The 16453-nt window shown below is 39.1% G+C and overlaps 1 protein-coding gene across 1 annotated transcript; it reads left to right on the top strand.

Annotated features, from left to right (window-relative positions):
* Nucleotides 1-8652: 8652 nt before the first annotated feature.
* Nucleotides 8653-13574, top strand: etfbkmt (electron transfer flavoprotein subunit beta lysine methyltransferase). The gene is made up of 3 exons (XM_024281378.2): nt 8653-9046; nt 9124-9254; nt 13091-13574. The coding sequence occupies exons 1-3, from the start codon at nt 8763-8765 to the stop codon at nt 13432-13434; spliced, it is 759 nt and encodes a 252-aa protein (XP_024137146.1). The 5' UTR covers nt 8653-8762; the 3' UTR covers nt 13435-13574.
* The last annotated feature ends 2879 nt before the right edge of the window (nt 13575-16453 follow it).

A 16453-nucleotide genomic window follows, 5' to 3' on the forward strand; every position in this document is an offset into this window, starting at 1 on the left:
AAATCAGGAGCTTTTTTCCCAATAAAAAGATTTGATAGGAAAATATAATAAAACCTGTTCAAAAGGCTGAATTGAGGCCAGAGTCCATTATTCTGCGATATTCTTCCGAGCTGCTGTGGAGACCTGAGAGAACAAACGGACCAGAGGAGCGTTTTCCTCACAGGTTTCAGTCTGGAGTCGTTCCTCCGCATTGCGTTTGGAGTCGTCTCTGCTTTGAGGACTTCTGCCTTTGACCTTGAACTTCCTGGGAATCCTCCCTGCTGGGTCTGCTTCTTCTCTGTCAGAACAAACATCCTTTCTGTTGGAGCAGCACGCCGACCATGTGACCTGCTCGCCGAATCCCTTCAGACAGCTCGCCTGCTGCTGGTTCAAACGAAGGCAAAGAAAGTCAGAGAGTTCCATCTTCTGCCTCCACCTGTTTTGTTTCTGTTGTCCTCGGCTGCTCACCCCCCCCCCCCCCCGTTTCCCATCATCCTTTTAGGGGAAGCAGCCTGTTTGACTTGGGGGAGTGAAAATCTCAGAAGAATGAATCTCTCGGAAGAGTGAAACTCTCAAAAAAGTGTACCTCTTGAAGGAGTGACGCTCTCAAAAGAGTAAAGGCTTAGGAAAAGTGAAGCTCAAGAGAGAGTGAACCTCTAGGAAGAGTGGAACTCTCTAAAGATGAAGCTCTCGGGAGAGTGAAGATCTCGAAAGCGTGAAGCTCTCTGAAAAGTTAATCTCTTGGAAGAGTGAATCTCTCAGGATTGAAGCTCTCCGAAGAGTGAATCTATCGGAAGAGTGAAGCTCTAAGGAGTGAAGCTCTAAGGAGTGAAGCTCTAAGGAGTGAAGCTCTCATGAGTGAATCTCTCAGGAGTGAATCTCTCAGGAGTGAAGCTCTCAGGAGTGAAGCTCTCGGTAGAGTGAATTTCACAGAAGAGTGAATCTCTCAGTAGAGTGATCCTTTCAGAAGAGTGAAGCTCTCGTAAGAGGGAATCTCTCAGGAGTGAAGCTCTCATAAGAGTGATCCTCCCCGTAGAGTGATCCTCTCAGAAGAGTGAAGCTCTTGAGAGAGTCTCGGGGAGTGAAAGCTGCATCTCAGCAGGTTCCTCTAAACATGGAATTTGTTTTGCGTACAGACTCCTCCTCCTTTCTTCCTGCCATTCTCTGCAGGTCGAACTGTTGTCGTGTTTCTATAAAAAATTGACCAAAACAAAAGATGAAATTTTGAAATATTTCACGCAGACTCTTTGCTGGTGTTATGGGAAAATTGAGCTCTTAACAAGACTGAAACAGAAATGCGACTTGTGCTCAAGGGTCTGTTTATTCCAGAATAACAGAAGGTCTCCCAGCATCACAACACAGTCAAGAAGAAGCAGCAGAGAAAGACGCAGAATCCCCGACTCTCTGCTACACAACTTTTTCACATCATACAACCTCTCTCACTCCAATGACACAAACGTGTTTTCCAGTCCAAGCCTGTCGGAGAAATTGGCAAACGATTCATGGTGTAATAATTCTCATTAGGGAGATCCAACCGCACATCTGTTTCCCATCTTATCTTTCCTTTTTAAAGCATTTATCCTAGAAACTTGGCTGGACAGAAAAAGGTCACAGTAACTTATTGATTCTAAACTTGACGCACAAGTCCTCAGAAAAATGGATACTTGAAAGAAGAACTGGTGGATAAGACAGAGCAGGTAAAAGGACGAGTGCTTGATATTTTTTCTGTAGCAATCAGGCGCCACACTAAAAGTGGGTGGAGCCTGCTGGCCCCCCAACGTTCATGTGGCCCGCTTTCAAATATAAAGGGTGTGGCCTTCCAACACGCTCACTCCTGATTGGTGAGAGTGGTTGCCATGGAAACGTTGACTCTGACAGACTTGACCAATTTCCTCTTTCTGAGAATGTCTGGCTCCAACATGGCGGCATCTGCTTTGTGAAAAAAGTGGCGACTGAATTGACTTCATTTGGTTGGAGGTGGAATGAACCATTTTCTATGGTGGGGGTCGGTCACACTCACTCCAGGTCTCAAATACAGTCAATGGTGAGGGGAGAAATTAAAATAAATTCAAATATTTGCTCATATCTCCTTCACATTTTAAAATGGTTCCAGCTGTCCTTATGGGTGGATGGAGGCTGTCTGTGGTGAAAAACGGTCTAACCTGTACGAGGTGTGCAGCCGCTGTAGCCTCTCCTCTCTACGACCCATCATGCACCTGGACAACCCAAGACCTGTAGCAGTCCAGGTCCATGTGACCAAAGCTTTAGACGTCTCCAACCGTGTTCCTCTTGAGCTGCTGCTCGAGCCCAGATTCTGACTGACTGAACACACCTGATCCAGGTGACCAATTATTACTGGAGTGGGGTTAGCTGCAAAACAAGCAGAACAGCAGCTCACCAGGAACACGGTTAGAGACCCTTTAGATCAGGGGTCTCCAACTCAATCGCACAGGGGGCCAACATCCAGAACACACCTTAGGTCACATTGAACACTCTAAAACTACATTTTCAAAACTTTAAAACCGTAACTTTTTAACATGATTATAAACTAGATATATAACATTACCTGCTATAATGCTACTGTGAATGCTGTGGGCTGAATCTGGCCACTGAAAATGCTGAATCTGATAACTGAAAATGCTGAATCTGATAGCTGAAATCGCTAAATCTGATAGCTGAAAATGCTGAATCTCATAGCTGAAAATGCTGAAGCTGATAGCTGAAAATGCTAAAGCTGACAACTGAAAATGCTGAAGCTGATAACTGAAAATGCTTAAGCTGATAGCTGAAAACGCTAAATCTGATAGCTGAAATCGCTAAATCTGATAGCTGAAAATGCTGAAGCTGAAAACTGAAAATGCTAAATCTGATAGCTAAAAATGCTGAATCTCGTAGCTGAAAATGCTGAAGCTGACAACTGAAAATGCTGAAGCTGATAACTGAAAATGCTAAATCTGATAGCTGAAAATGCTGAATCTGATAGTTGAAATCGCTAAATCTGATAGCTGAAAATGCTGAAGCTGATAGCTGAAAATGTTGAAGCTGACAGCTGAAAACGCTAAATCTGATAGCTGAAATCGCTAAATCTGATAGCTGAAAATGCTGAAGCTGATAACTGAAAATGCTGAATCTGATAGCTGAAAATGCTGAATCTGATAGCTGAAATCGCTAAATCTGATAGCTGAAAATGCTGAAGCTGATAGCTGAAAATGCTGAAGCTGATAACTGAAAATGCTGAATCTGACAACTGAAAACGCTGAATCTGATAGCTGAAAATGTTTAAGCTGATAGCCAGCTAAAACCTTAGCTATTAGACAAATTACCCTAAAAAATGTAAAAAAAAAAAAATTAGGTTAGCCAATGGCTACCCCAAGTAGTAAACACCATTTTACTATTTATAGGAAACTTACATTTAGTCTCAATACACGTGCAGAGGATGATCATTTCACTTTACCAAAAACAAAAACCAATAACATCAAAAAGACTGTTCTGTGCAGAGGCATGTACTATTGGAATTCACTACCAAAACCTATTTCACAGTCAAAAAGCAAAGTTATTTTCAAATTATCACTAAAATCTTATTTATCTAAAATTAATTAAGCATTTATTGACAATTTTGAGCAATGCCATTGTATTGGGTTGTGTGTGTAGTGATGAGGCAAGAATCACTCATTTGTGTTAACATCGTTTGTTATTGTTTGTTTATCTACAAATGAAAAAGGTTTGTGAAATGTCTGGACCCCAGGAAGAATAACTGCTTGGTTACAACTAATGGGGATCCATAGTTAATAAATAAAAATAAATAAAAAATACAGCTAGCTTGTAGCTGAAATATTAGCTAAACTCCAAAATCAAAATAGCCTTAAAAAAATCTTAGTAAATGCCAAAATAGTCCAAAAAGCTAGCAGAGTGCCAATTTTTAAAACTTTCAAACAGTAACTTTTTAACATAATTATGAATAATAAAAAAGCAGGAATATTATTCCAGAATAAATCAACTTTAAATAACTTTCAGTATTTTACTCTGCATAAAAATATATTTTGTCAAAATTATACAAGTTAGAAATGAGCACAAGATAACATCGGGTCATTAATAATAATAAAATAAAATGATCTGGAGGGCCGGATCCGGCCCCCGGGCCTTGACTTTGACATATATTCATTTATTTTCCTCAAATGATGAAATGATTTCCTGAATTCTTACATCCTTACAACACTTTCTCCACCCATGAACCAATCAGGTTCCACTTAGCCTTAAATAACCCCCCCGACTGAGCAACACAGTCTTCCAGTTTGGGAATCTGCTTCCATTTAATCAAAGAAGGACAAAATGTAGGTCAAAAGAAAACAAAAGAACAAAGTTCTTGTTTTTATGTTGTTTTTTTAATGGCGAACCACAGAAACAGCGGCGCCGCTGCGATTGTTCCCGCTGCACTCTGCTCATTCATGCACAAAGCTTTATTCCTCACAAGCATATTCAGATGTTGATTTGCATAAATGGAAGAATTAGTTTTTTGTAATACAAGGATAGCAATGAGACACCACTGGGAGCTTCAGTGAGAAGAATCATTGGATCAGCCTGGGACTGGAGGCTGCAGCCCAAAGACTTCAGTTTCATCATTTCACGTATTAAATACCAATTAAAACGGCTAAATTCATTCAGAACAGATCATTGTTCTCTGTTAATCAAAGAGAAGCTCTATTAATAATTATGCTCATTCCAAATGTCTCTTCTGGCTTCCTGCTTTACAGATTTGTGATGAACCAGAGCTGGTCAGAGGCCAAAAACTGGAAAATAAAGATTTTTTCTTTTTTTTCTCAGGTGGAAGTAATCCAGAATCTTTTATGCTTTCTTCTGTCTGCAGACGCATCTCATTCCTGCAGGTCTAATGTTCTAAACCAGGCATCTGCAACCTGAGGTTCCGGATCCACATGTGGCTCTTTGACTCCTCCATGGTGGCTCTCTGGTTGAAGAGAATTGAAATGTTTTCGTTTTAAAAAAGGAATCCATACAGTCAAACTGTATTCAAGTAATTCACAAATATTTGAAGAATAGTACCCATCACTCCTGACTACAATACCCACAATGCTCCAATAATCAATCAAGCAAGTAAGAACAATCAGAATTGAAACCGGATTGTTTTAAGGGTTTTAATTTTGCCATATGGGCCAGAAACACAGTAAGGGTCACAAAACCGCTTTAAATTATTTTTAAATAGCTAAGTTTATGAATTTCCAACAAAAACTTTAAAATAAACTTCCTATAGTCTGTTTTAAGACATTAAACTACCTAATACAGGAGTCAAACTCAATCGCACAGGGGACCAAAATCCAAACCACACCTTAGGTTGTAGGCCGAATATGGAAACATAAATCGCAGTTTTGAGATCAAAATGTTCTAAATGGCAAACAAAATGTAAAGTGTTAAGAATAAAAAGTCATAATTTGCAAATAAAAATATTTAATATTTGCTTTCAAAAACCATTTTTGTGATTGCAGCTCAAATGTTTTTAGATGTCATCTCACTGTCACCCAATCTTTGATTTTGTGTTGAAATGTTTCATGAGATGAAACACAACACATCTAGAAACATTTGAGCTGCAATCGCAAACATATTTTTGAAAGCAAATATTAGCTATTTTTGTTTGCAAATTATGAATCTTTATTCTTAACATTTTACGTTTTGTTTGCAATCTAGAAACTGTGACTTTTACTGGCACAAAAATCCCTCCATAGTCGAACAGAATAAACATTTATTGAGTTCACTAAAACTACATTTTAAAATCTTAAAAAATGTAACTTTTTAGCATAAATATGAATAAAAACAGGCAGAAATATTATTCCAGAATAAATTAATTTAAACCTTAAATACATTTCAATACTTTACTCTCTATTAAAATAAGTTTTGTAAAATAAAACAAGTTAGAAATGAGCTTAAGATAACATCCGACCATTAATTACAATAAAAGAAGAGTTAAGAACCGGATAATGATAAGTTTGGTCAGGAGAATAAACCATTTCCAGTCAAATTTTAAAACTGGTTTAAGACAAGATCTTTTACTGAAATAACGTCTGTGCTCAGTAACTTTGCAGCTCTAACCTTGTTAAATGTCGGATCAAAGTATTCCGCTGCTTATCTTAAATCCAAAATGATCTTACACCTTCATCCAGGCCGAAGGCTTCCAGAAACTGTAGTCAAGACAGTTTCATGGAGTGTTTCTTTATTAATTTGCAATTAAACCCCTCTAAACATGCTGCGCCTTCATCATTGGATTCATTCAAGTGTTTATTTTTTTGGAATAGTAAATTAAAAATAAAAATATTTGATAAAACAGAAAAAAAAAGAATTTTTGTTGTTCTGAAAATGCAGTACCTAATGTTACCACTAGATGTCAGAGTTAGACGGCGGATAATTTTTGAGTTTTTTTTGCATTTTGAAAAACTGGACAATGTTGATACAAAAATATGTAAAAAAAAAAAAAAGAAAGAAAGAAAGAAAAACTAAAAAGATGAAGAAAAGAAAGTGTAAGCAGAAGAGTTTTAAAAATTCTGGATTTATTCATTATGAAATGTAAAAGCAAAAATTAAATTCCCAGGGCAAAAAGAAACAAATAACAATTTACATAAATAATAAGACACATGGGTAGTGAAAAATGGCTATTTATATTAACAAGAACAATAAACTGTTTTAAATGGTGGCAGTGCAGACGATCCAAACAGGATTCTGAAGTCTAAACTTCTTAAGAAATGGAAAGCAGCAGGTTTCAGTGAACAGAGTTCTCTCAGACGTCATGGTCTCAAACACAGGTTCTCCACCAGGTTGTGTTTTATCTACTTTTGGCTCAGTTCTCTGCTGACTCAGCACTTCTGACCCTCCTTCAAGAACCAGAACTGGACCACGGCAGTGCCAGGTCCGATTGTGTAAACTGGTGTCATTACATTTTTTAGAGCTAAAAGAGAAGAACTCACGATTGACTTTAGAAGAAATTCATTCATTTATAAAGCACATTCCACTACCAATTAAGGAGATCTAAAGTGCTGTACACAAGAAAGACAGAGCAGAATAATGAAAGGCATAACATAAAAGATATAAAAACATGAAAACAAATTAAATGCAAATATTACAATCTATTAAAAAAAATAGTTAAAAGGCTTTATCACTTCAATTATCTCAGAATGTGCGGTGTTGACTAAGAAAAAGCTAATCTAATGATTGATTTTTCAATTTATTTAAGAGACAAGTAATGCAGTTACATTGTGAAAATGAAAAAAACATTTCTTTTAATCCATTTTAATTTTCTAATTGGATATTTCTAATTAAATTTTGGTACAAATTTACCAGATAACTTTTTGAAAATAAAATATGACATATCCTTTTCTTTATCACTTTAATTATGTCACAGATTGAGCTGTGTTGAACAAGAAAAAGCCGTTCAGGGAATTAATTTTTTATTTTATTTAAGAGACAATAACTGCAGTTACTTTGTAAAAATTAAAAGCATTTCTGTTCATGGGTTGTCATTTTAAATTTTATATTTCTAATTGAATTTTAGTACAAATTTACAAAATAACTTTGAAAAGATATAACAGTGTAGGCCACATCCTGCAAGCCCCCTCATTCATGGTGACTCAGGATCAAAGAACAGATTATAACACCCCTATAGGTGCTGGGTTGTATACATTTCTTTCAAGTTAGGTGTCAAACACTGAATGGCGATGTCTCTTAACCCCCCAAATCCTGGATGGCCTGCTGGGTGAGGAGACAAACACTTTCCACTTTACGACACCAGCTTGATCACAGAAACACACCCAACGCAGCATCAGGGGTATTTCTTCCTTTAATCACATAAGTTCCACCTATTTGAAACTAAACTGTTGTTTAGATGATCTAACAGGACAGTACAGCTGTGGATTATAGACTGAATTCCAGTCACAAGGAATCTCTGCTGTCACTGAAGCAGCCTGCAATCCCCCTCGAGGACTGTTTCTTATCCAGTCTGGTGCCTCGTGACAGCTTGGCCCTGGCTGTCGTCAGACTGACCTCATTCCCAGTCCTGCTGGCAGCATTCTCAGCCCGTTTGGAGCCTGTGGACTTATCATGCCAGCCAAGGCTTCTGATTGCTCCGTTGACCTTGACATTATCTATGCACTTCCACTTGCAGTGATGGTCATGGGAGTTTTGATAAGTGGTAGAGTGTCTGAATATTCCCCTGCTTTTCATAGTGAAGCAGTCCTAAAGTCATGATTCCTAATGTATCCCTCTGAAAGTCTGTTTTGGATTTAACACAAAATGCTTGATGAGAAACAAGCATGGAGTTATAAACAGTGATATATTAAATATTTTTTCCCAACTTTAAACTACTGTTAAAGAATAAACCTCAAACATTTATTTGTAAAAGTTTGTTTTCGTGTGCTTATTTCTGGCGTGTCCACTCCAATCCAGAAGGGGGCGATAATGCACACTGCAAACGGAGAAAAGGCAACCAAGGGGGTTGCCAGGTTGGGAGAAAAAATCCCCCAAACGTTGCCTCTTTTGGAGTTGCTGTGCTAGAATACCTGCATTCCATAGGTTATTAAAAGTTTATTTTGTGTTTTTTAAGGTTAGAAATATATTAAATAGCTTAAGTATTTTTAAAAAATGCGGTGACAGGTTTGTTTTGTCTGTATTAGTGCTGTGTTTACGCTGGAAACTAATCTGGCAACCCATAACTTCCGTCGGTTCCAGTTGTTTGTTTTCATTTGTCAATAAAGTTTTTTTCTGTTGCGGTTCAAAAGCTCTTGAGTATGCTCCCGCAGTTTTTTCCTCCTCGTAAATGTTGTCAGTTCATTCAGAAAGTTTTCAAACTGCAGTCCCGCGCGCTCGTGTCAGATTCCGCGCGCGCAGATGAGCACATCAGAAGATTCATCCGTGACAACACGCAGGTCTGCAGGGATCAGAGTCTGACTCCGCAGATCCAGCTCCGGTTATTCACTCCGAGCTGCAGATTCTGGAGGGAGAGCCCGGAGCTGTGGCCGTTCGGGGATCCGTACTGGGCGTTGTACTGGCCGGGAGGACAAGCGCTCTGCAGGTCGGCCTTTAAACTGAGGATGAGGAGGGAGAAAAGGCGGAGTCCTGCTGCGTTTCTAACCCCGCCTCTCCCCGCAGATTCCTCCTGGACTCCCCCGGGGAGTGTCGCGGGAAGGCGGTGCTGGACGTGGGAAGCGGCTGCGGAGCTGGAGCCATCGCCGCTCGGCTCTGCGGAGCCTCCCGGGTGGTGGCGAACGACACGGACCCGGGTAGGAAAGCAGCGCTCTGAGGACCGAAATGATCCCAAAAATAAAAAGATAAAAATGTTTGTGGCATTTTTTCCTGATGATGGAGGACAAATATTTAGAAAATTAAATGTAACTAGAAAAGTTGCGTTACCTGCGATAAGAATGGTGTGAAGATTTACTGTAAATAGCTGAAGGGATTTGTTGAAAATGCTAAATCTTTTTGCATAATGCTAAAATTGCGAAAGAAAAAGTTGCAGAAATTGCATGAAGTGCAAAAAAAATGTAAGGAATTTATTGAAAAAAAATCAATAAAATGTAAACATGCGTAAAGGTATGAACTCGCAATTAGCCCAGTAGATGCCACATAAGTGAGCATTTTACTCAAATGTTATCAATCTTACCTCCTAAAAACCTCAAAAATCCTCAGTAGGAGCCAAATTAGTAACAAAAAAGGCTAGCACGTCGCTAAAATACTAGCTTAACTCAGAATTAGCCTTAAAAACCTCAATATATGCCAAAATAGCCAAAAAGCTAACATGTTGCAAAAATATTAGCTAATCTCAAAATTAAACCCCAGTGGATGTCAAATAGCTAGCATGTTGCTAAAGTGCAAGCTTAACTCAGAATTAGCCCTAAAATCAACAGTAGATGTCAAAAAAGCCAAAAAAGAAAATGCTAGCACGTTGCTAAAATACTAGCTTAGCTCCTAATTAGTTCAAAAATCCTCAGTAGATGCCAAATTAGCTAAAAGAAAAGCTTGCATGTTTCTAAAATACTAGCTTAACTCAGAATTACCCCAAAAACCTCACTAGATGCTAAAATGTTAGCATGTTGTTAAAATATTAGCTAAACTCAAATTTAGCCTTAAAAACCTCAGAAGCATTAAAGTCCTTAACATGCTGAACGTTTTGATTCCAATATTGCTTAGGTTTCAAAGTGCACAAAAAATTTGAGGAATTGAAAAAAGAAGGGGGGAAAAAATCGCACAAATTATGTAAAATCGTAAAAAATTGTGCAACATTTCAAAATGTGGGTGAAATTCAACAATGTTAAAAGTAGAAGTATGAATTTTTAGAACATGCTGAATGTTCTAACTCCATACATTTGAAAATCTTCCATTCATTTCAATGACGCTAAAAATCACATAAATTGCGTAAAATCCTAAGAACCAAAAAGTTTACGAAAACCAAAAATACAAACGATAATGTCCTTAACGAGGTGAACGTTTTGATACCAAGAATGCAGAAATGGGATTGAGTTTTTATGTTCCGAAAAATGTATGGAAGAAAAATAAATAAGAAATAGAAACAGAATCACTATAGTGTGAATACTTTATCTTTTTCTGCTTGTTCAAACCGTTGTGAAACCCACAAGCTCCCAGCCCCTCTCCCTTCTGATGGATCCACTTACAAACGTCTTTGTTTCCCTTGTCTGAGGAGGAATTGTTGAGGAAAATAGTTATCTTAAAGAGGACACCGAAGTCCGGTTCAGTCCAACTCAATAATTTATATTCCACAAGAGTAAAGAATCTCAAACAAGAAGTCAGAACACAGCACATCATTAAAGTGAGGTAGAACAGAAGAACTTAGGAAAACAGACAAAGACGGGCCTCCCCCTTGTGTCACATTTTATTTATGGGCCCGGCGGTGCGCCTCTGGGCCCACTGTCAAGTCCTCCCTGATATTCAAAACAAAAACACATTTGTGCTGGCAAACTTTATCAGGGAGACTTGGCCGAACATTTGCTTCTTACTTTTCTTCTTCTGGAAAAATCATAAATCACACAGGTCACCTCTTCCAAGGACTTTTCCTCAGATGTTTGTGGAGGCTCACAGGGTAAGAGAGGAGACCTTCTAATTTTAATAGCATCTGGATCTAAACGGTGCAGCTGGATAGAGCCGATATTGCTCTGCATTTTTGTAGCTCTGATAATGTGAGGTTGGGGTTGTGAGGGGCTGTCAGCTAGTGGGACAGCACGTAAACAGATGGGTGATGGGAAGTGAAGGTGGGGTTGCTCCTTGCCAGCAATCCCCTCCACAACCCAGAGGTTAATTTCTAATAAACTTGCTTTTTTATTTTGGCTACGGATGACATCATCATAATGAAAAGACTTTGAAAACAGATCAAAAGATGATCAGAATGGGACTTTAAACAGACAGAACGAGAAGGTGTTGATAAATTCAAGAATGTGAAACCTTTGCCAAAATTCAGATATTTTATCATGCACTGCAAAATATTTTGTTGTGCTTCTGAATTTTGCCTGTGTTGTCACACTTGGAACCCCAACCGACCATATCACACCACAGAACCTCTGAGGATATCAGTAAATTGACTTAACATTAAAACTGGCAAATCGCATCCGATGTAAATTCAGCTTTAAAACCACTGACTGTAAATGAGAATTGAACATCGTGACCCCTCCTCCCGGCGTTCCAAACAGGAAGTACCTGCAGGCTCCAGGAAGTCAAAATCCTATAGACTTCCATAGAGAAATAAACAATTAGTCATTCTATATGTATAGAAGCGTTGAAACAGACAAAGTCTGACCAATCACACTTTTCACATTCTCTCTCAATGCTTAGACCGTAAATCCTCACTTTATATTCATATACATTAGTTCTGCCACAAACGATTATTTCAATAGTTGACTAATCACAGATTATTTCTTCCGATTAGTCGACAAATCGGATCGTTCATAAACTGAATGTAAAACACACATCTTAACCATCAATAGCTTTAAACTAACTAAAATCTAGATATATAACATTACCTGTGATAACACTAGTGTGAATGCTGTTAAGCTGAATTTGGCTGCTGAAGATGTTGAAATTGATAGTTAAAAATGCTGCAGTTGAGAGCTGAAAATGCCGAAGTTAATGGACAGCTAAATATTAGTTCAATGCAAAATTAGCCTAAAAAATGAAAAAATCCTAAGTTAGCCAAAACAGCTAGCATGCAGCTGAAATATTAGCTAAACTCCAAAATGCCCCAAAGAGCCTAAACTAGCTAAAATAGCTAGCATACAGTTGAAATATTAGCTAATATTAGCTAAACTCCAAAAACTCTAAATTAGCCTAAAAAAAACGGAAAAAAATCCTAAATTAGCCAAAAAGCTGAAATATTGGCTAAACTCAAAAATAGAATTTAAAAAACAAAACGAAAAAAACATAAATTAGCCAAAATACCTAGCATGCAGCTAAAATATTAGCTAAACTCCAAAATGTCCCAAAGAGCCTAAACTAGCTAAAATAATTAGCATACAGTTGAAATATTAGCTAAACTCCAAAAATAGCCCAAAAAACATGAATTAGCCAAAACAGCTAGAATTTAGCTGAAATATTAGCTCAACTCCAAATTAGTCTAAAAAACAGAAAAAAATCATAAATTAGCCAAAACAGCTAGCATACAGCTAAAATATTAGCTAAACTCCAAAATGCCCCAAAAAAGCCTAAACTAGCCAAAATAGCTAGCATACAGTTGAGATAGTAGCTAAACCCCAAAATAGCCCTAAAAAAACAAAAAAAACATGAATTAGCCAAACAACTAGAATTTAGCTGAAAAATTAGCTAAACTCCAAAATAGCCTAAAAAAACATAATAAATGCCAAAACAGTCCAAAAAGGTAGCAGAATGCTGTTATAACCTTCAACTTTAATACATTCTGACTCCATATAATAATAAAAAGCATCGACTATTCAGTTGTCGACTATTTTTAAAGACGATTTGTTGTCGATTCGTCGACCAATCGTAGAGCCTTAATATACGTGCACGTGTTAATTCTCGGTTTAGATGAGCTCATGTGTTTTTCTACGTTCACTAAAACTGTAAGGTGCATCCCGGTGAAATGCTTCTCTTGCAGTTGCAGCTGTTGCCGTCCGCATGAACTGCGAGCTGAACGGCGTGGTGCCGCCCGTTTGCGTGACAGACAACCTGATCGGGTCAGAACCTGAAGACTTCCAGGTTATCCTCCTGGGGGACATGTTCTACGACGACGCCCTCGCTGCCAGCCTCCACAGCTGGTTGGACCGCTGCATCAGAAGTCAGGGGACCAAAGTTCTGATCGGGGATCCTGGGCGATCGCAGTTTGAGGATTTCTCCTCCACAAATGTCCTGCAGCGTTTGGCGCAGTTTGAGCTCCCTGAGTGCGTCCGAGAAGAAAACTACGGTCTGACCTGCAGCAGTGTGTGGAAATATTGTCCTTAACTCTGAGAACAGAAGTGGGTTTGACCTGAAAACCATTAATATATCAAAGTGTCTCATCCTTTATTTTGATTCCTTTAGCACACTTGTGAGATGTCTAGTCTTCTTTGAACATCTTTGAATTAAAAAGGTCTCTTTCTAAATTCTTACCTCAATTCTTTATATGAACCAAACATTTGAATTAGTTTTTTATCATTTTCCTCTTTCAACCCTTTCAATTATATCCCTCTCGTCAAACTTGGACAGGCCCCTCCCCCTGCCCTCCAAGCCTCCACCCCCACCCTGTTGCTCCACCCTCCTCCGGCCTACTAGACAGAGTAACGGGGTAGGGTATTAAAAGACTCAGACCCCTCAGAACAAACAGAACCTATGAAACTCAGAGAGCTAGCACTAAAGAGCAACTGTTTTTCTTGTTAAAAAAAAGCTGAAAGCCAAAAGACAAACCATGGATGCATCTCTAGCGAATCAGGTTGCTTTTGATTCCCAGGAGGGGTCACCCTTCATTTGGAAAACGCTTGCATCATCATCAAGGTTGATGAACAGGAAAAACAAACCAATTAGGTCCATTAACTTAAGAACTATTGAAGAAAAATGCAAAAATGTACACAAAAAATTGACAAAAATGAGAAAAAACATCAAAAGCTAATCTAAACTGCTGTTCCTGCTAGTTCTAAGTCAGTGTCTCTATTCTAAAGTGATTTGGACCGATTAGGTCTATAACTTAAGTTATAAAAAAACCCCTTCGCTGTTTGAACCCGACCTGGGGGTTGAAGCTCTGTGTCAGCTGGATTCTCTCCGGAGTCGGCCGTACTTTAGCCGGGATCGGTGGCTCTTCGTCGGGCTGCTGGGTGGACTGAGACAACCAGTGTTGGGGGTAACGGATTACAAAGTAACGAAATACTGTAATTTAATTACTTTAGTCAGAAATGGAGGAACTTAACGAATTACAGTTCAAATTTCAGTTATTAATTACAATTACTGGACTACAGAAACCCTCATTACTCCGTTACTTTGGTTTTGAAGGTTCTGACATTTTCTCTCGGTTAAATGAAATAAAACGGAAAACACAGACAGGACATGGACAATAGACAGATGCTTTTCCTCCTTGCCAAGGTAACGATACTTCCCTCATCAATCTAAAAGGCAGCTGGTAGCACATGCAAAGTAAGCTTGGCTGGAACACAGACAGAAGAGGGAAGATTAGGTCATGCTATGAAAAAACTCTTAAACAAGAACAAAACAGAACTCTGGTGTCTGCTCAAGACAGAAGTTCTTTTCAACATCTCAAGTACAATTAACCCAGTCAAAACCGAACCAGCAGAGAAGAAGGAGAAGCCCCAACTCTCTGTTACCCACAACTTTTATACATATGCGTACGTGACAAGAAGCACAGCTCACATACACAGCCCTCATTGAAATAATAAACATGTGTTCTTTGGTAGTCGTACTGGAGGAACCATTAGGAGATCCAAAAGCACAGCTGTTTCTGTCTCATCTTTCCTGGAAGCCTTCGTTAAAACATTTATCCTAGAAACTTGGCTAGATAAACTGGTACAGAAGAGGTCACTGTAACCCAGGACATTCCTGACTTGCACAGGGAACTTTAGAAAACTTATTCCTGGAAGAAATGGTCGAAAACATCATGAAGTTCATTTTTAGGTTATAAACTTAAATGTTTTTAGGTCCACCAGGTTGAGACAGAGTCATTTTATTCTCAACCGTAACTGCCTGGCTTGCACCACAGGGTTATCAATAGGTAGGCAAAAAAATACGTAAATATAGGACGCAGCCATACAGTGAAAGTATTCCTGGGAGGGACACTGTGGCTGCGTGTTGGAAGTGCTACCAGATTATACTTTTAGCCTGATCGCTACATGGAGTGGTATCTGTGTATATCTCACTTCCAATATACGGAAGACACAAATGATGAGAGATCATGTTTTTTTATAGTGGGTTCTACAAAAGTATTGGAAATCACATATCCATGTCTGGGTTCATGAGATCATTCAAAGATTCTCCTGAGAGCTTCATTCCCACTCCAAGAACTAAGTCTTTATGACAGATGCTTCCGTGGTGGTTCTGTGTGTCTGCATGTTACCATCCACCTACAGCTCTTTATAGATGGCGAATGTTTAGACTAGTCCCAGCTATAGACCAAGTAATCCTCTGCACTGTCCCTGACTGCTGAACACAACCTGCACAGGTGAGATGTGGAGAACCTTCCCTTACCTAAGATGGGCCAGTTGGCAATCTTATGACACCTTCACGAGCAGCTGCCACATCTAAATTGTCTGACAGGATCCTTGAGTCTCAAAAACAAGTCCTCATCACAGGTTGGTGGCATTATGGTTCATTTTGCTTACTGCCAAGCAGAGCCACCAAAAACCATAATTGAGTGCAGGACTCTGAGACTGTAGTTGGAGTTTGTCAGCCAGCAACAGCCTTGATCTTACGGGGATCAGTTGAAACAACCCGATCAGAAAAAAATGTGCCCTGAATACTGGAAAGAGCTACACTTCTACTCTTTATTATTTATTGTATTTAGTTCTCCATGCTTTTTGTTGGTGCAGTTCCATTCACATGTTGTTGTTCTTTCCCTCTCTGGGGAGCGGGAGAGATTTCAGATCCCCGGTGGATCGTCCACGCTCCCACTCTTGGCTGTGGACCACGCCCCCGACACCATCCTGCATCTCTGAGTGAGAGTGATTCCTGCTGGGTCGTCTGTCCTCCTGCTCCTGGTCGTGGACTGCACTTCTGCTTCATCTGGATTATGGACTTAATCATCACTCGTCCCTCAGCTTTATCTGAATGAACTCTTCAAGATATGTAGTTGTAGAAGCTAATCTTTCTTTAACAGTTCTGGTATCTCCTATCCGTCCTGGGATAGGATCTCTCCCTCATGTCGGAATCCCTTAGGTTTCTTCTTTTTTCCTGACTCAGGTTTTTTAGGAGTTTTTCCTTACTGGGAGGAAGGGTCTAAGGGCAGGGATAACCAGTTTATGTAGTCTGTTTAGTTTTAACA

This window comes from Oryzias melastigma, linkage group LG6 (assembly GCF_002922805.2).
Source record: "Oryzias melastigma strain HK-1 linkage group LG6, ASM292280v2, whole genome shotgun sequence".
NCBI lineage: Eukaryota > Metazoa > Chordata > Actinopteri > Beloniformes > Adrianichthyidae > Oryzias > Oryzias melastigma.